Here is a 27,521-nt window from a genome sequence, read left to right as displayed (position 1 = left end):
CCACTTCTGTCTGCCAGCCTGATCACCCACTAACCACTCCCATGCCAGCTTGATTGGTGTCTAACTGCTCCCCTGCCAGCCTGTTGGCCCCTGACTTCCCTCCTCCGCTAGCCTGGTCACCTCTAACTGCCCTTCCCTGAAAGGTTGATCACCCCCAACTGCCCTCCTTTGCAGGCCTGGTCCCTCCCAACTGCCCTCCTCTGCTGGCCATCTTGTGTTCACATGGGGGAAGCCATCTTTGACCACATAGGGGCAGCCATCTTGTGTGTTGGAGTCAGGGCCAATCTGCATATTACTCTTTTATTAGATAGAATAAAGGCCTGGTGCATGGGTGGGGGCCAGCTGGTTTGCCCTGAAGGATGTCCTGGATCAGGGTGGCGGTTCCCTTGGGGCATGGGGTGGCCTGGGCGAGGGGCCTATAGTGGTTTGCAGACAAGCCATGCCCCCTGGTGACCCAAGTGGAGATCCTGGTATCTGGAATTTATTTACCTTCTACAATTGAAACTTTGTAGCCTGGAGCAGAGCCAAGCCTTCTGCTTGCTCAGTGGCTATAGCCATTTCTGTTTGGATTTGTTTACCTTCTATAATTGAAACTTTGTACCCTTGAGTGGAGGCTTAGGCTGGCTAGGGCAGGCGGAAAGCCTGGCTCTTTCTATTCCTGGGGAAACCCAAGCCTCTCTCCTGCTCTCTGTGGCTACAGCCATCTTGGTTGGGACTAATTTGCATACTCGCTCTGATGGGCTGCTGGGTATGGTTGGTGGGCATGGCTTGTGGGTGTAGCAGAGGTATGGTCAATTTGCATATTACTCTGTTAGATAAGATATATTAAGAAAAGCTTTACCTGCCTTTTTTAAAGGAGGGACCGGCTCTGCTTTGTAAACTATATGTGCAGAGTTAGCAACTGTTTCCAACTGTCATAATTGATGCAACCAATGTATTCTTATGGTTCAAGGCAGGTATAAAATCTGCATTGTAATAAATTACTCTTAATGAGTTTAAACTGGTTTTGTAAAAAGAGAGTCTACTTCAGATTTTATCCAGGCTAATGTTTTTCCATGAATAAATATTTCAATTCCTGTTTTATTATGTATGTATTGTTCTTATTTCTGTAGCTAAAGAACTCTAGAAAGCAAAAGGAAAAGTGTAGATTTACCAGTGTCAGAGATATTTATAAAATATTTTATTTGGGGGAAAAATGAGGCTATTTTCTTTCTAATTTAAGGAAAGGACAAAGCAAAAAGGTATTGTGTTGTCCTGGAGAAAATCATTATACAAGATCATCTCTCTTTGACAAAGCATTGTTTTCTACATCCAAAATATTATAAGAACACATCTTCCATAGTTAATGCTCAAATTAATTGTTTAAACATCCATTCGTTGTTTTATATCAAATTATATTTTTATCAAACTTGCAAACAATTTTCCAATTGGACCTCTAAAAACTCAAATTTATATTATTTGAGACTAAATAAATACAGATACATATAAATTGTTTTGTTAGTAAACTTATCATAGGACATAAGACCATTTCTGTCTGAAAACTGATTTCTTACAGACAAGTGTGCTTGTATCTTAAGAAGATAACACCATAGAGTTTTTATAATAAACTTTTACTCATCTAGTATTTTTTACTTGACTCTCCACTAATTTTTTTTCATACTGAGTAGATAAAAACATCTCTTTATCTGAGGCACAAAGAGGTTGAAGTATATATTCAAACAAGTGCTAATGAGTAGAATGTAAACTCTAGCCCTTTGCACTCCGAACCATTCTGGACATTGGCTACCAGCTACTCGACGCTACTTTGCGGCGGACACGTGCGTTGAATTAACTCAATTCCCCGTAATCACTAATAAACTGCAATGTCCCCCCTGAGAGGGGACATCCGAGTGATATGCTAGAATTCCGATGTCCCCTGAGAGGGGACAGCGGAGTGCAAAGGGCTTGAAATGCGAATTTTAGGCTACATCTGGGTTAACTGGCTTTAAAAGAAAACATTAACTCTGTCCAGACCAGCTGATCAGAATTCCAGTCTAGACTCGAAAGGTGATTTGAACAGTGATTATAGCTAATTACCTTTCCATAGAGCTCTCCACCCAGGAGCACTCCCAAGGTGTAGATTGCATACTTCTCACCCCTGATCCTGCCCCCAGGTTCCTCTCCCCAGTGCATTCTCATTGTTTTCCTGATGTGAAAGTATGTTATATAGGTATGATGTTTTGATATACTGGGAGGCTTCCTATGCAAGAGTAAAGCTGTGAGAGTGATAATATCTAGATTAAAGACTGAATTCCTGGTGATTATAATAATCTTTAACATAAAAATTAACATATCCTCCTTTAGGGCTTGATTTGAGGATAATTGAAATAGTTTCAAAATTTCAGCATAGAGACTAATATATAGACTTCCAAATAGATTTTAAAAAAGTATTGTGTTAAAATAAATATAATCTCAGATTTGATTTAGTGATTATTCAGAAATTGCTTATTGGAATACATCACAATGATGAATCAAACCTTCCTATTAGAATACTCACAATCATATATTTAAAATACTAAAGTGATTGATGCCCCTAAGTATTTAATGATGGACTTTATTATATTTAAAATAAGTGAACTCTTATGAAAATAATTCTTGATAATAAGCTTCTATTTTAACAGTTTTCTTTTTTTGAGAGCATGATCATTTTAAATCTTTACCCTTAAATGTTAGTATGGTAAAGAAACTATGTGTGGGACACAAACAACATAATTAAATCATAAAACCAGTAGCCTAGTTGTTGAGGATTGGAATATATTTATAGTCTCTCATGTAGAATTATATAAGCATGTTTAGCTAATGATTAAACAGGTTGTTAAAAATTAACTCATCCATGTAACTTTTACCCCATTTTGAAAGTGGTGGAGTGTGAACAACAAAGCTGAGTGTTTGTCTTTATAAAATGTATAACCCTGAGATTTTGTAACAGATCTACTTCACTTCATGAGGAAGTAACTCTTTTTGTAATATTTATTTAGGCAAGGTTTCTCAGGTCACTGTTAAATAAATCTAGTTAAGTAAGAGTATTGCATGTTAAAGATTTAAGAATTCCTAACCACACACTCTACATTAACTTTATTTTCTAATAGTTCCCCTTACTGAAAAGTTTTAAGTTCTCAGAAGCAGTATGGTATAATAATTGATTACTTATATAACTTTTATACTCTGCTGCAAATAGTTTAGGGGTTATAGACTTATCCTTTTTATTTCCAATGTATGTAACAAAATACTTTTATCTTCCTCATCGATATTATATGGAATCATTTAAGTCTGTGTATGTAAGACTTGAGTAATAGTAAAAGAGAAACAGTATATTCTTAAAGTATTGTCAGTATAATGGTCACGTTTCTTAGATTGGTTATAAAGTAAATTGACTGCTGACTGATGATAGAGCTTGATCATTTTCAATTACAAGTTTTACTGCTGCTAAGGGCTTAGAAATTGTTGAGCCCATCAGAAGAATGTAGTGAGTTGGTAAATAAACAGGAATTAAAGACTGATGTCCCATCTTATATTTCAGTTTAATTCCCATTATTTCATGTTTCCATTTAAAATGTTTAACTTTATGGCTATTTTAAAAATAACTGTTTTATAAGTAATAGAGTCTCCTGGGTAATCCTTAAAATATTACAGATAAGGTTCAAGTCCACTTTGATTATTAAGTCAATTCCACAATAGCATCTTTTTCTGATGGGTGAGCAAATCTCACATGGTGAATGTACCTGTTTAGATTAGATTTAGTTAAAAATACTAGAAATAAAAGCACAGTAGCTGAAACAAAATTTAAACTCTCTTCAGTCCTGTATTCCAGAAATGCATATGGTATCAATCAGATTGGTTGGTGCTCCGAGGTGTCCGGAATCCACTATTATCAATAACAGCGACCTCTGATTTACGTCAAGGTGGCAGCTGGAGCAACAGTCATTATATTGCATTCCAACACTAGGAAGAAGGGTACCTTTCCCTTTTAAGTACACTTCCTAGAAGTTAAAAATCATTTTCACTGAGATACTATATTGAGTTAATAAAAGCTGATAGCCATTTCTCTTTAATTTTCCACAGAAAGAAATAACCAGGTCCATGTTAGCTCCTAAATATTTTTCACGCCTAGTCCTTCCTGTCTTTACCACCACCACTTTAAATCAAGTCTGCATCTTAGTAAGGCTTAGTAACAGCCCCCTAACTAATCCTTCCAGTGTTACTGTTCTCCAGGCTATATTTCTCATAGCTACTGAATATTCTTTCTAAAACACAAACTTGACATTTTAAATTCCTTGCATAAGACCTTCGTGGTTCGGCATTTTCTGGTCCTTAAAGTAGCATCTGGGCCTTCGAGGAAGGGCAGCACATCCCGGGGTTATGAGAATGAGTTCTAGAACCAGACCACCTAGGCTTGAATACAGGTTCTGCTCCTACCAGCTGTGTGGCTTACCTAAATGCTTATAACAGTATGTCTTTTAAAATGTTAGCTTTCATTAATATTGTACAGTTTCTCCCTCACTTCCCGCACTTACTTTCTGACTGCTTTGTGATTACTTAAGGGCGCCCTGCAGTTTTATGTGTCTATTTTTGATTTCCTTTGTAGTTACCGATAACCTCTCTTCATCTGCTACCCTTATTCCTGCCCCAATTTAGCTAATCTTGACTCATCTTTTTTTTTTTTTTTTTAATACAATTTCATTGATTTCAGAGAGGAAAGGAGAGGAAGAGAAAGATAGAAACATCAATGATGAAAGAGAATAATCAATTGGCTGCCTCTTGCATGCCCCACATTGGGGATCGAGCCTGCAACCCAGGCATGTGTCCTGACCAGGAGTCAAACCCCGATCTCCTGGTTCACAGGTCTACACTCAATCACTGAGCCACACCGGCTTGGTGTGTCTCATCTTTTAACATTTAGTTTGACAGTTGCTTTAAAACTTAAGATTAAGTGACTTTTGCTTGAATAGATAGTATAGATCTTTTAACTCCTCTGATATGTATGCCTATCTCTATTATAGTTATCTCATAGTGTGACATTATAATGTTTATGTATCCAGCACCTCTATGAGACCACAGGCACTGTGAGAGCAGGAATTATAAATTATATTTCTCTCATTCATTTTAGTGTCTGTCATAATTCATGGTACATAATAGTCAAATAATAAAAAGATTTGTTGAATATATGGGAATCTGCAATATAAGGAAAGGATTGTTTGTCACTCTTGTTATATTGTAAGTCACTCTTGGACTCACTCTTCTTTATGTGGTTCAGTGCTGCTGGGTTCAGACTTTTGTGATAAATTTCCTTTAAAATTTAGTTCTAAAGAAAGGCATTTATATCTTAAATTCTTAATGCTTCTGTTTATATGACAGAGATAATTCAACCTAGTTTTCTTTCTTGCTTTGATTATCTTTATCATAGAGCTAAACTTAATACTCAGATCCAATGACTGAACTGGCTTAGGTGTGTAGTATTTTAATTTTCTTATAGTGAATAAATAAAGTATACTTACATTATAATAAATGTAAAATTACTGTGGGTAAAAATAAAACTATTATGGTTACCATGTGAAGGGTAAATATATTGACTTTTCATGTTGTGACAAAAACAAATGAAAAGAGCCTGTGAATACAATTCACTATATCTGGCATGAGTAATGATGAGAGAGATTCATCCCCATAATATACATGATATGGGCATGTATATTACTTGTAGACTTAACTGCAATTACTCATAAATGAAGGCTATAAGTGTATGAAATTAAATTGAGAAATCTAGATTATAATAATTGTATCTGATTTATAATGACTACATATAACATGTAATATATAGTTTTGGTGTTATAAGAAAATTCTCATTTGAATGAAGAAGCATGATTTTTGTCCCCAGAGTGTTCTAAGTATATTTGTTATCTAATATATTATAATTGGAGACCTGCTTTTTCTAGGACATTAACAAGTGCTGGTAAAAACCTGCAAGAAAATTTTCTGAAAGCTCTGGCAGTGAGAGAAGAAGACAATCGCAATGGGAAAGTGAGCGTGAGTACATTCATCCAACAAGTAAAAAATGTGTACACTAATGGCATAGCTAGTATATAACATACTAACATAGTTAGTTAATAAGATAATTTTTAATGTCTTCCTCAAAGGTAATTCATGAGGGCTATAATATGGCTTTTTATTATTTATGTATTATAAGCATATATGTAGAACATTTTTATTCTAATTTATATCTGTCCAAGTAGCCAAATTGTGAAGAAAAAAAAAAGGATTCTGTATATCTATTGCAGATAAAATATGTATACTTGGCAGATGGTTGTCACCCCCAACTCTGTGTTAATCCTTCATTGAAATTCCCTACTGCTTTTCAGCTCAACCACTTCTCCAAGTAGACTTCTCCAAGTCATATCATCCACTGGTTCCCATGTTGTGCCCCTACCTACCTGATTTCATGTTACCTCTAGAAGATAGTCATAGAGTCTGCCCTGTAGTCCTACCTTGGGGGCTGTGATAGAAACCATATAATAAATGACATGATTTTGAATAATCCAAGGAGAATATGCTCTTGCTTTTAAATGCTATTAAAACATTTGTCAGTTTCAAATATGTCAAGTTGCTAATATTATTTAGAATATGTATTTACTTTTATTCATTGTTAATATATCAATTATAAGTCTTCTGTGAGTCTTAAAATGTTCTAAGTCAAGAATATAGTTGTATGCTGAAACTGTTATAAGTGACTTACAGAAAAATAATCATAGTAGCATTATGAAACATTTAGAGCAACAGGAAAAAAAAATGTGAATATGGAGGTCTGTTTCACCAAAGTGTTCTCACTAAAAAAGTTGGAATTTTTCTTAGGACCTTTGAAAATTCACATACAGAAAAATTGTCAAGGTACTTTACAAAGAAAAACATCACATCTTAGCTATATAATTGTATACCTGGACTTAAAATCTGGGAAAGCTTCTTGAAAGAAGAGGGCTGAGTGAGGTTTAAACATGTGAAGTTGGAAATCTGGGCAGAGACTGGACTTTGGAGAGCCTTGTAATCACAATAGAAAAAGTTGGAATTTATCTAACTCTAAATGGTAAAATAAGCCAGAAAGATGAGAAGAAAGGCAGAAAAATGTAGTGTCACAGGAATCCATGATAATGACTATCAAATGGGAGCAAATGATCATTAATGATTAAGCAGGATAAGTATTGAAAAAAAATCTATGGTGTTTGGCAATATATATATATAAATTTAGTCAGGGATATATATATATATATATATATATATATATATATATATATATATATATATATATATATATATATAAATTTAGTCAGGGATGTAAAGTACAGCATAGGGAATATAGCAAAAAAAATATTGTAATAACTATGTATGCTATCAGGTGGGTACTAGAAATGTTAGAGTGTTCCCCTCATAAGTTATATAAATGTCTAATCACTATGTTGTACACCTGAAACTGATTCAATGTTGTATATCAACTGTAATTTAAAAGTTAAAATAATTTTTTAAAATTATTATTATTATTTATTTTTGTTAATCTTCACCTGAGGATATTTTTTTCCCCATGGCTTTTCAGAGAAAGTAGAAGGAAGGGAGGGGCAGAGAGAAAGGGAGAAACAGGAAGAAAGAAACATTATTGTGAAAGAGACACATAAACTGGTTGCCTTTCACATACGTCCCAACCATGGGTGGGGAATGAACCTGCAACCTTAAGTGGGAAGGCTGGCATTCTAACCATGGGGCAACACTGGCCAGGACAGTTAAAATAATTAAAAAATTATTTGACAAGTACAAATTTCATTCATAATAAGGATGGAAATCAGATTCTATAGGTTTGAAAAAATGGTTCATCTTAGACACTAGTACCAACAAGTGCAAACAGCTTTAGTGAGGGTAAGCCCGTGTTTTTTGTTTTTCACCACAATGGTATACTTCCTATCTAGTTCTCCTAAATATAAGTCAAATCATTTCAATTTTCACGATTTCAACTATAATTTAATTGATTTAAATCTTTATTATATCTTAAATAAATTACTATAACAGCCTCCTAAATGATACACTTATGTATTTTCTTGCCCAACTTTCACCTATTTTTCAATCACTCAACACATATTTCTTGTGCACCTGCTGCGGCACTACAGATTTTATGACCTTCAAGAGTTTATATTTTAGAAAGGAAGACAGAAAACAAGTGAAATTAACATGGAACAATTGATTTCAGCTCTGAAAAGATGCTTTGGAGAACATAAAACTAGAAAATGAAATAGTCATTGAATAGTGTATTTCGTTGATTTAATTACTGGACACAGAAAAATCACTTTGAGGAGGTGATATCTGATAGGACTTAAAAACGTGGAGAAGATAGCCATGGAATTTGAAGGGAGAAACACTTTACACTGATAAATATTTTAGAAGAATGGTGCATTAAACTCTCCTGAGATAAAAGAAATCATGGCATATTCAAGAGATGGTAAGAAGACCAGGATGGCTGGAATATAGTTATTGAAGGTAATGATAAAGACAGATGCAATCAGAGAGAGGTCAGCAGCCAGATCTTATAGGTTCTAAGAAATTTTGATTCTCTTATTTCAATTTAATTTTTTATATTTATTATTTTATTATTGTAATAGAGAGTCAATGGGTGGTCTTAAGTGAAGAAGTGACCTGATCTAGTTTACACTGCCAAAAGATGGATCTCCCAGCTGCCAGGTGGGATGGAGATGTAGGAAAGAGAATTAGAGCAGAGGCAGGAGAAGTTAGAAAGCTCTTGTAACTAGCCAGCAAGAGATGATGTTTAAAACAGGATGGTAATGGTTGAAATGGAGGGAAACATCATATCCATGTTTTGTAAAAAGATCAGACAGGACTGATGGATTGCATATGAAATATTAAAAAGGACATCGGATGATTTCTAGGTTTTTGGCTTGAACAAGCAGGTGGATGGATGATGGTGACACTTTTTCAAGGGAACTCTGGAGGAGTGCTGATTTCAGGAATCAATAATGAAATACTTCTGCTTTGGCAATATTAATTTTTGACGTCTATCTGATATCCAAGTGGAGAAGTTGATTGGTCATTTACATATATTGGTCTGGACCCTAGGGGGGATGTCTTGGTTGGAATATAAATCTAAATAGAAAGTTCTCATTGTCTAAATGTAATGTAAAGTCATGGACTTGCAAAAGTTTACTAGGCAGAGAATATAGGTAAAAAGGTTGAAGTCCTATGAAAAATCTTTAGGATATTCCAACATTTCAAGATCTGGATGTGTGGAAGGGACAGACAGCGATACTGGGAAGTAGTAGGTATGAGGAAAATCAAATGAAAGTGATGCTACAAATATGGTAAAAGAAAAAATTTCCAAAGAATGAATGCTCAGCATCTCAAATGCTTCTGACAGGTTAAGTATGATGATATGTAGTTTCCCATGGCTGCCATAACCACTTACTACAAACTGGGTGGTTTAAAACAAAGGAAATTGATTGCCTCACAGTTCTGGAGATTAGAAGTGGGAAATCATTGTGTCAGCAGAACCATGCTCTCTCTGAAGGACCTAGGAGAGAATCTGTCTTATGCCTTTGCCTTAGCTTTGCCAGCCATCACTGGGATGTCTTGGTTTATAGAAACATCATTCTCATCTCTGCCTCCATCATTACATGGCATTCTCCCTGTCTGTCTTCTGCTCTTAAAAAGAAGAGCATATTGGATGACCCTTTCTCCCCAATGGAATATGAATCCATCTTAATTTTATTACATGTAACAAAGAGCTATTTCCAAATAAGGTTATATTCACAGGTTCCAGGAGTTAAGACCTCAACATCTCTTTTGGGTTTACACAACTCAACCCACCAAAATTGATTTGCTATTGTTTATGGCTCGATAAACCATGGTAAGGGCTGTTTCAGTGGACGGTTGTGGTTAAATGTTTCATTGGAGTAGGTAGAGAGAACAAAAAAGTATATAAATGAAGATAAGGAGAACCAATTATTTTTGAGGAATTAATTTGCAATGAAGTATAGTGTAAACACTGTGCAACAGCTGGTGTGGGCTTGGAGTCCAGGAAGTTGTTTTGTTTTATTTTAAGAAGGATTAATATTAGCCTGTGTCTTTCGTTAATGAGAGTGATCAAGTAGGCAGAGAGGTATTGATGGTGTAGGAGAGAAAGGGAAAGCTTTATGGAGAGAATTTCTTAAAAGGAGGGTGGGATCCAGAGCACTATAAAAGGGTTTGCCTTTGAGAGGAGCATAAGCTTCTAGTGTGATTGCAGCTGGAAAGAAGGCGGTGATAGGCACTTCTGCTAAGTCGTCTGGTGGATCTGGATTTGGGAAGATGAGATAGCTCGGCAGCAATTTTATATCTATTTTCAATGCATTGTCCTTCCAAATGTTAAAATACATCCTCATGATTTTTTTTTTTTAACCCACGGAGAAGGCCCTAAATTTAACTTTTATTCCTAATGCTAAGTAGTTACCATCTAATGTTGGGATTATGGTCACTGATTGGGAAACTGGAATCTTGTCAGTCTCATTGCTTGATAACTTTAAATACAATATACTAGGGGCCCTATGCACGAAATGTATGCACAGGGGTGGGAGGGGGTGTTCCTTAGCCCAGCCTTCACCCTCTCCAATCTGGGACCCCTTAAGGGATGTCCAACTGTCTCTTTAGACCACAGATCGGGCCTAAACGGGCAGTCGGACATCCCTTTCACAATCCAGGACTGGTGCTCCCAACTGCTTGCTCCTAACTGTCCTCCACTGCAGGCCTGGTCATCCCTAACTGCCCTCTTCTGCGGGCCTGATCACCCTTAACTTCCCTCTCTTGCTGGCCCAGTCACCCCTAACTACCCCTCCCTTGTCAGCCTGGTCACTCCCAATTGCCCTCCCCTGCTGGGCTTATCACCCACAACTGCCCTCCCCTGCCAGCCATCCTGTGGTGGCCATCTTTTGTCCACATGGGGGCAGCCATCTTTGACCACATGGGAGCAGCCATCTTATGTGTTGGAGTGATGGTCAATTTACATATTACTCTTTTATTAGATAGAATAGCCATTTTTTTCAGGTCTTTGAATTTGATGTATTATAATCAGCAGCAGTATACACATCTTTGTATCAAAGGCAGCATTTCCAGCTTAATTTTCTATTTCCTATTCTTGTATCAAAACAGACCCCAAGTAGTTTTATAGAAAACTACAATACAATACAACGTATTTAGAAAGATCTAATTATTAGGATCAAAATCTTACTTAAAAACCATTTGCTAAATGGATATGCCTTTTTTTAAAAAAGCAGTCCTATCAAATATGCAATGTTCATGAGATTTGAATTTATATTAATTTGCTGTCAGCAAAAATTAATGTGAATTTTATGAGGCCCAAAATCTCCAAGTGAAGTGACTATTTTCTAAGCATTAGGGCTTCTCTATGTAATGTGTGAGTGCAAAATAAGGGGAGAACTTCTATCCAGAGCACATTTGCTGCTCTTTTTAATTCATCTCATTAAGAATACATGCTAAAAAGATTATGATATGGTTTCAGAATTGACGTAGTTGACCTGCATGACCAATAAGGCTTGAAGGACTAATTCAATAATATTCCCAGGTAATTTTATTTAAATGTATCTAGGAAATTAGAAGATTAGATTTAGTTTCCCACACATAGTGTTTTTAATTTTATATTTTAAGTAAAGTTGCAAATGCTATTTTGTATAATTGAATCTTGATCTAGATGCCTTCTTTCTCCCTAATTGCAAAATTAAGTTATTAGTTTTCTCCATTAGCCTTAACTTTATTCTGCTATGGAGCCTGACACTCTGGAAAATAGTACTCCTCTCTGTTCCCATCCCCTCTGGTCCCTCCCCATATTTTAAATAGCTAAACTATAGGATTATTTGCTTGTTGATACTATTCCCACAAAGCTACTGCTTGGACATGTAGTCTCAGACTGTGCCCTGGGAGGGAACAGAGTTTCATAAAAATTTTAAAAGCTTACATAACTGCTACTCAAAGAATAAACATTCTTGAAAATGTACCTCCTTAAAACTTTCAGTGGTTCAAAGGGTCAGTTGTCATAGATATTGTTTAGATTAAATTATGTTTTAAAAGAACTTGTAACTAATTCAGATTTATCCTAATTTAATATAAGAATCAATATTACTTAATGAATACCTCTGAAGTTCATATACAGGTGAGACAAAAGTAGGTTCACAGTTGTAGGTACATGAAATATTTATTTTGTATTATTATTATTATTAATCGTATTATTTTCCATGTGAACAACTATAAAACTACCTTTGCCCAACGCTATATAATAAATAGTATATATAAGTATGTATTCATATACATCTGTGTATTAATATACACTGAGTGGCCAGATTATTATGGTCTCTAAACACATAATAATTTGGTCACACAGTGTATATCCTATATAATAAAAGGCTAATATGCAAATTGTCCCCTCTCCCAGGAATTCGACCAGCAGGCAGGCCGGTCAACTGCCCATGTCCCCTCCCCCTGGCCAGGCTGGCCAGACCCCACCCATGCACGAATTCATGCACCAGGTCTATATATATATATATATATATATATATATATATACACACACACACACACACACACACACTGAGTGGCAGATTATTATGTGGTCAGAGATCATAATAATCTGGCCACTCAGAATATGTACTTATTAATACATACATATATAAGCATTATATATACACACATCTACATTTCTTTCTTTACCTCCTTTTGAAAATACTGTTTTAAATGACTATGATGTTCTATGCATTCATTTTAGACAAAATATTGAGCCTTCTGTGCAATGCATGTACAAAAATATTTAAAAGGATTATGTAGTACTTCAAATCATAGGCACAATGAAGTTTTTCATAATATTAATAATATAACTATTATACTTAATTTTATTTTAAGTGTTAGTATGAATACATTTCTATTTCATGCCTCATGTATTTCATATTTTTAAATTCTAAAATGATTAAACATTTTCTCATTTGCAAGCAGATTTATTGTTTTCTGAATGTTCATGCCATGAAATTTTCAACACTACCACCATAGTTAGGCATTCATTAAGTGTATGTTTATGACAAGTGCTTGGAAAAGCACATTAAACAGGTCTGGTTCTAGCTATCCAGAAATTCATCCAGGAAGTAGATTTTCAAAAATTTTTATTCTTTGAGTAGCAGTTATATGTGCTTATAAAATATGAGTGTTGCAAATCACAGCACTGCAGACATATGTCAGAAAATGCACAGAGAACTGAGTTCATTGTGTTAATAAATAAGATACTGCAAAATGCATTTTCTCAGAAAAATCAGTGAAAATGTCAAAATAATCAAGTATTTAAATGAAGCAGAGGTTAAGAATATTTTTTTTCTTGCAACTTCCAGAAATATCTTAATAGAAATGGTACAAAGGATGCTTGAATGAAGATATAACATCTTGAGAATATTTTATGTCTATGATAGAGACTAAGGAGAATTTTAGAGGCTAATATGTGGTGACTGTACGATGAAAAGATTACATAGGAAATTAGAATAAAGAGGTAAAATGGGTTATTCTGAGATGATAATTTCCAATTTCTTTCTAAACTACTCTAAGGTATTTATATAGTTTGTCAACCTATTTTCTTTCCTATATTGGTATCTGTGACATAAATATCTTATAGTTTTCCTACTTTATTTTGATTCAATCTCTATCTTGGGCTGAACTCTTAACCCCCACTTGGCCTGCATCCCATCTCTTCCACTGTACACATTTTCCCTTGGTGAATCATTCAGAACCATGAACTCACTGAATATATGCTTCTTTCTGCCAAATCAGAGGCCTGGATCTTTCTGACCATCAGCTTATTAATTTATTCAGTTATTTGTTATGGTGATAACTGGTTCTGTACAAGCACTGCACTAACTTTGGGAGCTACTATAGATAGCGAATGTATATGAAGCTTAAAGTTGCTTGGGAAAGAAATCGTATAATCAAGTAAGCATACAAATAAAGCAAAATTGCAATTGTGATAGATGCTATGAAGAAACAACACAAAAATATTCTGGTTATGTATAATCGGACAATCCCTGAGGGATTCCGGATTGGAGAAGATGCAGGCTGAGCAGACCCCCTCCCACCCTGGTGCACGAAATTCATGCATTGAGCCTCTAATAGATAATTAAAGGCTGGATAAAGAAATGACTGAATGAATAGTGGGGAAAAGATGGATTTGAGTAATTTAGGAGATAATTACAAACTGTATTCTTTGTGTTGATGTAGGAAATGGAGAGAAGGAATATTTTTGGGATTCAATATTATAAATTAATTAATGGGAAGAGAAGTTTGATTTTGATTTAGAAGATTTAGTGTGGTTCAGTAGTTAAGAGCATAGAAGTTGAAGGTAAATGGTAACTAGATTCATGTTCCAGATTCATAATTTAGCCCATATTACAGATCACAAGAAGACTATACAAGTTTTGAAAGCTATAATGTCCTGCTCTGCAATGTAGGGATTAAGAGTATTCTCATGTTAATATTGAGTATTTAACAGAAAATGTAGATTAAACACTTGACATACTACCTGATGCATCACAAGTATTTAATAAATAATCTGATTTCAGCACTAAAATAATTATAACATTAATAGAGCTATAACTGTGAATAAAGTAGTTTGGAAAATATGCAATACTTTTATTGATAACTTTTTAAAAATATGTTTTTATTAATTTTAGAGAGATAGGAAGGAATGGGGAAGGAAAAAGAGAGAGAGAAAGAGAAAGGGAGACATTTATCTGCTGCCTCCTGCACACCCAATACTGGGGGTTGAGCCCAAAACCCAGGCATGTGCCCTGTTCTGGAAAGGATCAGGCAAACTTTCGGTATATGAGACAATGCTCAATCAACTGAGTCACACAAGCCAAGCCTTTAATTGATAATTTTTAAGTGAAGCATTGAACAATTTTGAGCCTTCCTTTAGAAAAGATGGCTGAATGGGTTCCCTGAGACAATGAGATACTTATAGATTTTATTAGGGATCTAAAGATTATTGGTCATTGGCAAGAAATCATAGCAACTACAATATTGAGGAAAAAAAAACACACTTTATGTTATGAAATTTTTATATTATGGGAAATCACATTCCATTTTATTAATGTTCTGCTCTTTGCAAACCACTTTGTTATTGCCATAAACATTGATGGAAAAGACATGGGCCCTTCCTATAGTGTTTCTAAGGTAGTATGATTATGTAACTCTTTTTAGTGTAGGGTGGGGTTGGTGAAGTTGTTATTTTTCAGATGGTAGCAAACTAAGAGCCAAGATTTATTGAGTGGAAGAAAACAAATATAAAATATTCCCTTCCTAATCAGAGACTTATGATGAGGATTGTAATGGAAGGTCATATGCTGTTCTGGGCTGGGAAAGTGGAACCTGTTGACACTTATTTTCCCACTGAATGTTGACTATGTAAACAGTTAGATGGCTGACTACTTTGGGCTTTGAAATATGCATTATTGAAGCTGGTATAAATGTACTGCTTGGGCTTTTTCTTCAGTCATTCAAAGAAACCACTGTACGTGGGTCAGGAAAACCTATGAATTAGGCAGTTCCTAATATACCCATTTCCTGTGTTGAAATCTCTATGAAACATAAGATTGCGTTGTATATGACCAGCAAACATTGTGCTGACATGATCATTTCCCTTCCTTGCTGTTTTCCAACTTCTATAAAATGTTCCCATTTAAGAAAATGAAGGTATTATACAGATGTTTGTTTCCTTTTTAATGGAACCCATGCTTGTCCACTAATAAACCCTTATGGAAATGATATGACTCATACAATCTTACCTTCATTTAAAACAAATTACATCAATGTTTGTGGAAAAGAAAATGTACATCAACTTCCATTTCACTAAAAACATATAGTTGAGTAGATCTTTAATTTTTTTTTTTTTACTTCCTGGTTAAAAATATGATACAGAGGCAGTGAGAAATTCTGTAGAGGGGAGTTTATGGAATCATATTAATCTGAGTTTGATTCTTGGATCTCCCACTTACCACGAGCTAACTACAAGTTCCTCAACTCTGCAGAGTCTGAGTTTCCATACCCATAATATAGGGATAATAGCTACCATACAGCTAAGATATTTTTGGAATAAAATTAAGTCATGTTTAAAGCACAGATAACCCTAATTCTTAGTAGGTGTTCAATCACTTATAAATATGGTCTGCTCGGTCCGGTTTTCTAGAAGCATAGCCTACGATGCAGCTTTTAGGGCAAGTGATTTAGTGAGAAAGTCCTCGCTTGTGAAAGAAATCTGCTCTGGGCATGAGGGACGCATAATAGTATAGAAGTCAGACTGATTTCGTTCATGCTTCAGAGCTCCCTGTGTGAGCAGGTGGTTTCAGTGGAAAGCTGGCCTCAGCCTGATCACCCAGGGAGCTTTGGAGCATGAATGGTATCAGTTTGTTCTGCCTTCAGGCAAGGGGGATGTGCTTCTACACACTCTTCTGCACCTTTCCCGCCTCCACCAATTAATCATCCGCTGCCACAGGGGCTGAGGGAGCAGGGAGCCCAGTGACTCCTGTCAGCTAAGGGCAATCCTTGCTGAGGAGAGTGCAGGTGTGAGCCCTTAGCCTTTAGCACCTGCAGCATCTGGAGCCTCCTACCAGCCTGGGAAAGGGGATCCAGGAGGGCTACCACCCCCATGCACCGCAGATACACAAGTTTAGTTTTGGCCATCTTTGAAAGAAATGAGTGTCACACTCTCAATAATGTATTCTTATGTAGACAGAAATATTTTTTAAGATATTTAAGTGAACCAGTCATTTTTGTCTGAAGGTTTAATTATTTCTTTAGTATCTTGTTTTATCAGTCATTTCTATATGAAAGTTTATTTCTTTAGTGTCCCGTGTTCATGGTCATTTGAAGTAATGTATTACACTGCAAAGGCAGCTTCATTTACAAATAATCAGAAGCCCAAGCATGTTTTTCGGTCCAGAAATTTTGCATGTATTTAAGCTTTTCCATTTAAATCTTATATACATTAGTACACATTCTTTGAATTGACAAAATCAAGCCCATTAATCTACTTATAAGTGAGCAACCAGCATTATGTCTGAGTGCATCTACATAATATATATTGTAAATGGTGATTATAATGAGTAATAATTACCATCATAATGAATGGAGATACAGTTTATTACTTTCTGAATACTATGTATTTTCTAATATAGTGCACATTTTTTTGGCTGATTTGGGTTATTTGTAGACTATAGAAAGAGTAAAGTTGATATAAGATCACTAAAATTTAAAAAATGAATCCCTTTGATATATTATGGAGTTATTTTATTCCCAATGTTCAATCAAACAAGTTACTTTGGATATTTGTCTAATAGTGAAATGTAGTAGGTTTGGTTAGACATTAATAGAGGTGTGAATACCCTAAGATAGTTTAGATTGCTCCTCTTCATAAATGAAAATGAACTAAAAATGATTTAAAAAAAAAAAAAAGCCCATTGGCTTACTCACAACAAATGCACTGATAAGAAAAGTTTATGTGACCTTTAAAGTCCACATCCCCTAACCAGCAATCTAAAATCCACAAAGTTCTAAAAAACCAGACTTTTTTAAAGTCTCAGAAAAGTAGTTTGTCAATGAACCTTACTTGACATGAGATTATTTATAGACTTTATTTCATTTATTGTGACTATCCTTTTAGTTCACTGCAGACAAATTAATGTGTTTGGTTATTGGGTGATATCCTGGGCTTGCCTGGGATTGTTGATTAATATATGTTTATCTACCATATTACCTTACCAATATCCAAATATTCTGAGTTCTAAAACAATTCCAGCTCCAAAGATTTCACATAATGGATTATGATCTTGTGTAATATAAATAGATGAAATACTATGTTGATTATTGTAAAGTGAGCTTTATAAGAAAGCAAAACAAATATTCATGGTTTACTAATAAAACTGTAATGCTCTCTCACTTCTTGCTCAGGTGCTTGTCCATGTTAAACACACAGTAGGGCTTTTTCTGTTTCATGTACTCATTCAGGGAACTAAATTGATAGAAAAGCTCTATTAATCTTTATTACACAGCCTCTGAAATTTTTCTGAATATTGAGAATGAGCTCAGGGAAGTAAAAGAGGAGAATCATGCAGAAGGTCCTTTATGGGTCTAGCCTGGAAGTGTGGTTACAACATTCTCTTCCAATTCTGGGACTCAGTCATGTGGCTACATCTGTGTGGGAAGACTGGGAATGTAGTCTAGTTGAGTGCCCGGAGGAAAGGGGAATATGATTGACAAATTACCAGTTGATTCTGTCATCTCCCACATATGCATATTTATATTATCACTGTGTCATAAGTAAAATAGTTGGTCACAGAAAAATTACTTCTTAATTAAGGCCCTTAGTGATCTTATTAAATGAGTATCATTTAAATTTCAAAAAATAGTGGGAAGACTGAAAAAAAAGAATGGTGTGGGTAATCAGTCGCACCAGATAACTTTTATTAAAAATATATCCTATATAATAAAGAGTTAATATGCTAATTAGATTGAACAGCAGAAATACTGTCCAAATTTTAAGAAAAAAACTTCTATCTGCCTAATGTTAACAAACACAATGGCTTTCATATAGTGAATGATATATAACCAACAAGGGAAAATAAATATTTTGATACATGAACTATATTATTAGAAATGAATGAATTAAATGACTCTTCTGTCAACAAATAGTTTCAACTCCTACTATTAACAGAAAACCTCATAAAGAAGATTCCAATGAAAAGTAACTGTCAGAAAAGATGTTGACTATACTGTAATAAATTACACAGCTGACCTTCAGAAAAATAAGAGGGAAGAAACAATTAGTACTTTTTAGAATTTATGAACATTATTGCTCAACCTAATTTTCAAAATGTGATGAATTTGGGAAAATGTTGTAATATCTAACAATTCTAATTGAATGTTTGTGCTATTATGTTGCATCATATTTAAAAGTCTTAAAATTTTTCCAATTGAATATAATTTAGTACTTCAAGAGGTTGGTATTTATGCTCTCAACAAGGTTTAGATCACAAACAGAAATTTAGCAATCCTATCAAATTTTCTTTTCCTCCTTAACTCAGGTATGTGGGGAATTAAGTGCTCTTGACAGCCAAGCTTTTGAAGCTGTATTCTGTTTATTTAGATTCTGTAACCAAAAAGGAAACACATCTTTCTCATTTTTTTATTGAGTTTATTGGGGTGACTCTAGCTAACAAAATTATATAGGCTTCAGGTGCACAATTCCACAACACATCATCTGTACACTGTATTGTAGGTTCAACTCTATAAGCCAAGTCTCCTTGCATCATCATTTATCAGCCCATATCCCCCTCTTTCCCATTCTTCCCCCTCTTCCCTGCCCCAACTGAGAGTCCCAGGGGAAAGATCTATTTCACAACTGGGTCAACACAGGGTTATGTTACTTTAAATGAGAAAAACAGTGCATACGTTGCTAGGTACGTGGCCAGGTGCTCTTTGGACCAATTCTGCATGTCTGACCATTGCTGGTTTCTATATTCACAGGTAGAGAGGCTTAAGGGGAGGGCCCTGATCTCAACCAATGTTTTCAAACACAGTCAAGATTGCACAATTACCAGCTCGCTTTGGCATGTGGGCCAAATACATTCTTTTAATCTAGAGAGATGGAAGAAGTCTCAAAAGGATCAGTTAATGTCATTCTCTTTTTAGAAACCTTTACTTCTCTTCATATTTGACCACTATAGAGCCTTTTCAATGTTAACAATTATAAAATAGTCAACTTTTATTGAATTCCTACTTTGTATTGGGGCTTATAATTTATTGTATAAATTTATTTATAATAGTCCCTTATAATTTTTATCTGTAAGATCTGTAGCGATCTATACTCACACTCATGATGTTGGTAATTTGTGTCTTCTCTTTTTCCTGAGCTGTCTGGCCCTTTTCTTCCTTTACTGAGAAACAAATTCTCAGTGAAAATAATTTTAGAGAATTACTAAGGATTCATGTGAAGGCCTGCTGTCCCTCCAGTATTTAAATCTTGATTGATATTTAATCACAAAACTGAGCCTTGGGAAGGTTCAGGCCTGGCATAGAAGGCAGTTTTTACACAAGTTGATTCTCAGTTGTAATCCTCTGGCAACTGTTGAAGATACATATCTTCCTAATGCACATCATTCAAATATTCAGACATGGGAACAATGCTAGTGTCACTAAACAGTAGAGAGCATCCTCACGATGACCCTTGAATTGGAAAAACTAATCAAACCTAGCCATTGGGCCTGCTGCCTCTGCCAAGTTAGAAATAATGTTAAAACTGTGGGCAGGAGCCACATGACATCTAACTGCATTGCCACACTGACTGTCTGACAGACACGCACTGTGGCCTCCTGGTGAAACTTCTCAGTGTGCAGCAGAGTGAAGGTCTCCAAGTCAGAGTGGGACATGGGTCAATGGGAAAATGAGAGGCCAGAAGTTCAAGGTGAAGAGGAAGAGGAGGAGTCAAAGGAGCTCACACAAGAAGCTTCAGGATGTGAATATAACAACAAACTCAATGTGGCAGTATTTGTGATTATAGTGGTAACACTCTTCTTGTCATTCGCTGTCTCATTGCAATTTGTCATGGAATACCATCAAAGGAAGGTAAAGAAGGAAGCTCAAGGTACCCTTTTCCAATTATCCAGCAAAAGAGATGATTACCAGAACCTGAGAGGGAGGAGGGCTGTTTCTGGAGAAGGTGGTTGCTTTGGCTAAGGGATATGCATGGACTTTCAGTGCCATCAGATGCAAGAAAAACATGGAGTAGGAGCTGGTGCGGGTGAGCTATTCAACAAGTTGGAGCAGCTTGAAGCTTCAGCCTCAACAACCAGGATTAATGCATCAGATTCTGTGGCTGAAGAGACAGGTGAAGAAAGTGGGACATGACCCTGCCACCAAGTGAACCCCATCCTCAGGCCACCTGCAAGTGGTATTTGGAATTGTTGGCTCAGGATTATTGATAAACACTTATTTTCCTCCTAAAGAATCCTGTATAATAAAACCCTAATATGCAAATTGACCAAACAGTGGAGCTACCTGTTGCTATGATGCACACTGACCACCAACGGGCAGATACTCAACACAGGAGCTATCCCCTGGTGGTCAGTGCATGGCTGGCAACCGCAGTGGCAGTGGCAGAAGCCTCTCCTGCCTTCACTGCAGTGCTAAGGACCCCAAGGGGAATGTCTGTCTGCTGGCTTGGACTGTGAGAGGGTGCAGGCCAGGTTGAGGAACACCTCCCAGTGCACTGATGTCATGCACCAGGCCTCTAGTAAATAATAAAAATAAATAATAAACATAAAAAGAAAGGATTCTGCACTTTGGCAACTGTAATCATATTTGAAATATTTATTATCTTGCAAGGGCAATTATGCACATATTTTCTTGTATGCTTTCTGAGATAGTGGAGTCCTCCAAGATTCTTGGGAAAATATTTGGGGAGGAGGAGATCCAGTTCCAAAATATTTTCTCTTTTATGGGAAATGGAGTTGGCAGGGCATGAAATATTGTATATAGCCCTCAACACTGGGCCTCTGATGAGTGGCCCAATCATACTTGTAGGTCTTTGTGTGACTAACTTGAAGGGGAAAAAAAAAAAAAGCGGATTTTCTATTATTATCTTTTTGGAGTCAGGGGAGAGAACTAGGTTGTGGAGAGAGGAAGAGGGGAAGAAAAGGAGGGAGGAGACAGGGACAGATATATTTGATACCAATTTTATCATGAATCATAGCAAAGAAATGCAGAGAGCAGAATGTATCTTGTTAAGCCACTTGCCCAATAAAGGAATCCTTTTTTTCAGCTTCTCTGAAAGAATCATTTAAAATTTTCCACTGATAGATATCTCATTTCCTTGTAGGTTATTATTTACATTTTAGAGAGTTATACCAATTAGTGCTGGGAAAAGCCTCACCTTCTTATAGTTACTTGCTGTCTGGAACAATCTAAAATAATGCTGCTGTCACACTGATTAAAAAATATATTTATTGTTGAAAGAATTACATATGTCCCCCTATTTTCCACATCGATCCCTTCTAAACAGTCCCTTCCCCCTGCCCCAGGCCTACACACACTATTGTCTCCATGAGGTATGCATATATGCATACAAGTTCTTTGGTTGATCACACCCCCCATGTCCCCTACCCCGCACACTGTGATTTTGTAAGATAACTTTTATTTGTTTTCCTTTTAAATTTTCTGTGGCTCTTAAAGTTCTTTGTAATTCCTTCAATCATTCTTTATTTAAACTTCCAATATTTTGATTGATTTATTCTTGATACTTCCTAATTTTAAATGACCCTTAAAACTTCTTAAAATTAAAAGAATAGCATACATATAAAAGTACACAACTCCTAAATGTACAGCTCTATACATTCATTACCAAAGATGAACAACTCATTGATCAGTACCCAGAGTAAGAGAAAGAACATTACCGATATCAAGTAATTCCCTTATGTGCCCATTTAATCACTATTGTCCCGCCTGCCCCCAAAATATAACCACTATTCTGATTTTCAACATCATAGAACATTTTTGCCAGTTTTGAAATTTTATATAAGTAGAACCATGTTGTCTGAGTTCCTTTACTCAATATTTGGTTCATGAGAGTCACCCATGTTGTTGTGTATAGTTGAAGTATATACTTGTCATTTCTGTAGATTTCTGTTGCATTATAGCACAATTTTTATATTACTATTTATGGTCAGTGGACTGTTCATAATTTGGCCTGTTATGAATAATAGTGCTGTGAAAGTTCTTATACATGTCTTTGTGTACAAATGTGCATGGGTTTCTTTTGGGTTTATATTTACAATTTAAATTATTAGATCATGAGGTTCTATATGGATGTCCAGTTTTAGTGGATTATGCTAAATATGTTCCAAAGTGATTGGGCCAATTGACATTCCCAGCAACCCTTTATGAGAGGTTCTATTGCTTCAATCTCACTAATTTTTGGTATTTTAATTTTTAATTTTAGATATTTTAATAAGCGTGTGATGTTATCTTACTGTGACTTAAATTTGCAGTTTTCTCATTATTGAAAAGGTCTTCCTCAGTGGTTTGGGTATGGTCTTCTGACAAGTGTCTGTTCAGGACTCTTCCATTTTTCTACGCTATTTTTTGCTGTTTTCTTATTGACTTTTTCTTATCTTTAAGGCATTTTCCATACCTTCAAGATAAGAATTTTTTGTTGATTATGTGGTCTGGGAATATCTTCGCCCACTCTGTACCTTGACTTTTTGCTCTCTTGAGAGTTCTTAATTCAAACTGGTCTAATTTGTTATGCTTTTCCTTCATGACTAAAGCTTTTCTATCCTGTATGGAGATATGCTAGATATTCCAAGGTCATAAAAGTATATACTCCATGTTATTGTCCAGCAGTTTTTTTGTTTCCATTTAGATATATGTTTTACCTGCAACTATCATATTTTTTCACATATATATTTTAAACATGAATTGTTGTTAAGCCAATCTTTCATCTGTACTAATAGAATTGATTAGTTTGCATGTAGAAGCAGAAATTTTTCTTTTTTCTTGAACATTTTATAAGGTTTACATAGTATTCAAGCCATTTGTCCCACCTACCAGGGTATTTTGGATTTGCTAGCTGTCTCTCAGACATCTGTGCAGACAGCATTGGTAGATTTGATAAGAAAGTGACTGATAGTGAAACCATCTTTTTTATGTGTCACTATTTCAGAGTCTTGAGTGGGGTACCTAACCCTCGGACCTTACCTACATTTTTGTTGGCAAAATTACTTCATGGTAATTCATTTGGTCTCTGTGAGAAGAAATAGCCACAAATGGTATCATGCATGCCCAAATGTCATACTTGGCCTCTAGCCACCTCCAACTATGTGAAAGCAAAATCTTTGTTCAGAGTAGTTCCTTTTATTCAACCAAATTGAACCAGAAAAAGTCTCTGAATGTGCATTCATTTCATTTGCCACACTTATAAAGTGTCTATTATATCAACTGTTTTGGATGATAGGAAGAATATAAAATGAATTATGGATCTCTGCCATCATACCCATCACACCTTACATATCATCTCTAGGTCTGTCTCATGTATTACTGTTGAATACACACTGTAATTTTCTTCGTTTTATGCATGATTCCCAGATTATTCCCTGTGATTTCACTGTTCCTTAAGACACCTCCATAACTTGTTGCAAGGCCCTTTGATGTTCTTACTAGCAGTGACAATAACAGCTCTTTATTTTTTTAAAATATATTTTTTATTGATTTTACACAGAGAGGAATTGAGAGGGACAGAGAGTTAGAAAGGTCAATGAGAGAAACATCGACCAGCTGCCTCCTGGACACCCCCCAACGGGGATGTGCCCGCAACCAACGTACATGCCCTTGACCGGAATTGAACCTGGGACCTTTCAGTCCGCAGGCCAACGCTCTATCCACTGAGCCAAACCGGTCCTGGCAATAACAACTCTTTAAAAGCACATGCCTCACATTCATATGCTGTGAGCCAGTTTGATTCTCTACTGTCACCCGCAGACGTAGTAATGAGATAAGAACACTGAATCTTTTCGAGGTTAAGCCGTATAATTAGTAGCCCAGTTGGGTCTAGAAAATAAATTCCCTCATCTCTGGTATTATTCTTTTTTCTCTAGTCCACAAAATATAACTTCAACACTGCAGAGGTTTAGATTTAAGGGCCCCTATTAGCAATGAGTACAGACTCAAAACTTATTCAGGGATTCCTCATGATTGCATTGTTTCGTGAGTTTCATGTAAAATGAGGTCCTTCTGCTTCTAATCTTACAGGCTACTACTGTTACACTCCCAGGAAAGCTTTGAGGTCTGAAACTTGTGTTTATGTTGTAAGAGGTCATTTATTCCTGAAACATGTACAGTAGTGCTTTTATAAGGCATGTGACCAAATCATAATATGTGCTTTTAGCAATGAAGGAATGACGGTTGTTGATTATCAGTAGGAAACTTGGATGCTGAATGCTAGAAATCAGGATACAAAACAAAACAAAAAAGCTAAAGATTACCAGATCTCAAAGGGGAAAATTAGTAATCCATGAATAATAAATAGGGAAAATATTTTTAAAAGGTAGAGTATCAGAATACCTCTGAGATCAGTTTAACACATATGATCCACACTTATATATAGCAGATTACCTAAATTCAAACTGACCTTGGCCCCTGTGTGAGGGTAATATTTTTGAAAGCATGAGCTCTACTAAAACAGTTTCTGCAATGTATTAGGCCCAAGTATGCTTTCCTTTCACGTTAGGCATGCAGAACTCCTTCCCACCTGTTTATTTTTCCTTAAACAAACATATTATCTGATATAAGTAGTCCAAAGAAAATTTTCTTTTCCTCTACGTGAATGAACTCCCCTCTTACCCTTTTGCTAAATCCTGTAGTTCTGATATAGTTCAGAATCTTACATTATATCCATGTCACTTCTTGGAACCACTACAAAGGTATAGTGCCTTGAATTATTTTCAAGCATTTAATCGGCTTCTGTTTAAGTCAGTTTTCTCCTTTGACAGTGTAAATTTATTTTCAATTGCAAATGCATGATAATATAGCCTGGGCTCCCTATGCCTCTGTTATGAGGTTTGAAACAAAGAAGACAAGCCTTTTCTGTCTTGTATAGTTGTAAAAAAAAAAAAGTCACAGAATTAAGAATGTTTCATCAAGTTGTACTGTAGCTTTCATGACAATGTTTATCTTCTTTTCACTATTAAAATTTTCAGGAACATTTTAATTTTTTTCCTGGAAATGGATAGTTCCTAAAAGCAGGGTTTGGGTGTCCAAATGTAAGGGAGGGGATTTCTTTTAAATGGATTTAGACTTATTCTGTGCTAAAAATATAAGGTGCTGGAGTCACAGTTTTAGATTCAAAGTTGAGTTTTGGTATTTAGTAGTTGGAACACTTATGAAAGATGGCATGCTGTTTCTGTGTCTCAGTTTCCTATGTGTGGGATGAGGGTAAGAGTGGCTTGCTATCATTGGCTTATGGAATACTTTAAATGTGATAGAGTATATGATGCACTTAGTATGGTGTTCATAGTTAGCGAAAGCTTAATAAATATTAGTGATTATTAATACTTTCACTGGTGATTGCTCTATAAAGTTGTGACCTTCCCATATAGCAGAAGAGAAGAAACACTAGGAAAAACTTAAAGGTTCTAATTACTTTTAGTTTACAGATGATAGAACTGGACTCAAAGAGATGACAACTTATTGTATCTATCTTAATTACCTAACAAGGTAAAGGGATTAAACTTCTAATCTCACCATTTTACCAGTTGTATTTAAATAGGAAAATTTTTGGTATTATAGCTTATTTTTGCTTAAAATTTGAGTGCATCTTATTTGGATACTGCTTAATTTTTTTTTTATTTGAGGAATTTACCTTGATGAAAAATACACCAAGTTGTGCATTTTGAAAAGTAAATGGTATGGATAATATATACTAAAAATACTCTGTGAATTTGAGAACTTGATGTATGACTTCTCTATTTCTCCCTCAAATTGGAATCATTTGAGAGATCCAAAAGTCAGATAGGATGAGAAATTGATATTGACTCTCAAACAGGTGAATCTATACTGAAAGAATGGCAGAGGATAAAAGCAAATGGCCTTGCCATGGCCATCTTGTTTCCAGACTAGATTTTGGGACAGCTGGCCTAAGGGAAGGTTTGTTTTATAGAGTCTTTGGTTGCTCAGGCTCACGCCCCACTTCAAAGGTATAGTTTTTCCTTGATTGGCTCCACCTATTTGAGAGAAGCAAGAATCACTTTTCTATTTTTGTGAGGAGGAATAAGGAATAGAACAAATAGGTTGTGTGTTTTTTAATGAATAGGTTACAAGTAAATGTTAATGAAGAGAAGGCAGAGATGCAACCTTAGATGTATATCTATTAAAGTTAGGCTACTTGGAAAGAATGTTGACAATCACTAAAAGTGTGTGAGGTTATCCTAGAGGCTATAGTCAAAGAAATAAAAGTAAATAAAAAGATATAAACACAGAAAGGAAAAATTCAAAGAATCAAAAGTGAACAATGGTTTTTTTTTAATTCAAAATAATTATGTTTTTTAAATCACAAAAATTACTAAGTAATGAGCTGAAACCAGTTCAGCTCAGTAGATAGAGAGTCTGCAGACTGAAGGGTCCTAGATTCGATTCTGGTCAAGGGCATATACATTGGATGTGGGCACATCCCCAGTGAGGGTTATGCAGGAGGCAGCTGGTTGATGTTTCTCTCATCGTCGATGTTTCTAGCTCTCTATCCCTCTCCCTTTCTCTCTGTAAAAAATCAGTAAGATATATTTTTTAAAAAATTACTAAGTAATGAGGTCAAATATTAAATCTTTGTCTTATGCCAGAGGAGAATTCCAGGATAAAGTATATATATTGTAGTTAGCCAC

At 35.5% G+C, this 27,521-nt stretch overlaps 1 protein-coding gene across 1 annotated transcript in view; it reads left to right on the top strand.

Moving 5' to 3' along the window:
• CFAP299 (cilia and flagella associated protein 299) overlaps window positions 1–27,521 on the top strand; it is a 522,006-nt gene that overhangs the window by 204,854 nt on the left and 289,631 nt on the right. Inside the window, exon 3 of the mRNA XM_036412612.2 lies at window positions 5,970–6,060. Within this exon, the coding sequence (XP_036268505.1) occupies window positions 5,970–6,060 (91 nt within the window). The remainder of the gene's footprint in view (window positions 1–5,969; window positions 6,061–27,521) is intronic.

The sequence above is a fragment of the Pipistrellus kuhlii genome, unplaced genomic scaffold (genome assembly GCF_014108245.1).
Source record: "Pipistrellus kuhlii isolate mPipKuh1 unplaced genomic scaffold, mPipKuh1.p scaffold_m20_p_1, whole genome shotgun sequence".
Lineage (NCBI taxonomy): Eukaryota > Metazoa > Chordata > Mammalia > Chiroptera > Vespertilionidae > Pipistrellus > Pipistrellus kuhlii.
Note: the sequence above shows the minus strand (reverse complement) of the source record. Positions and strands in the feature narration are given on the sequence as shown.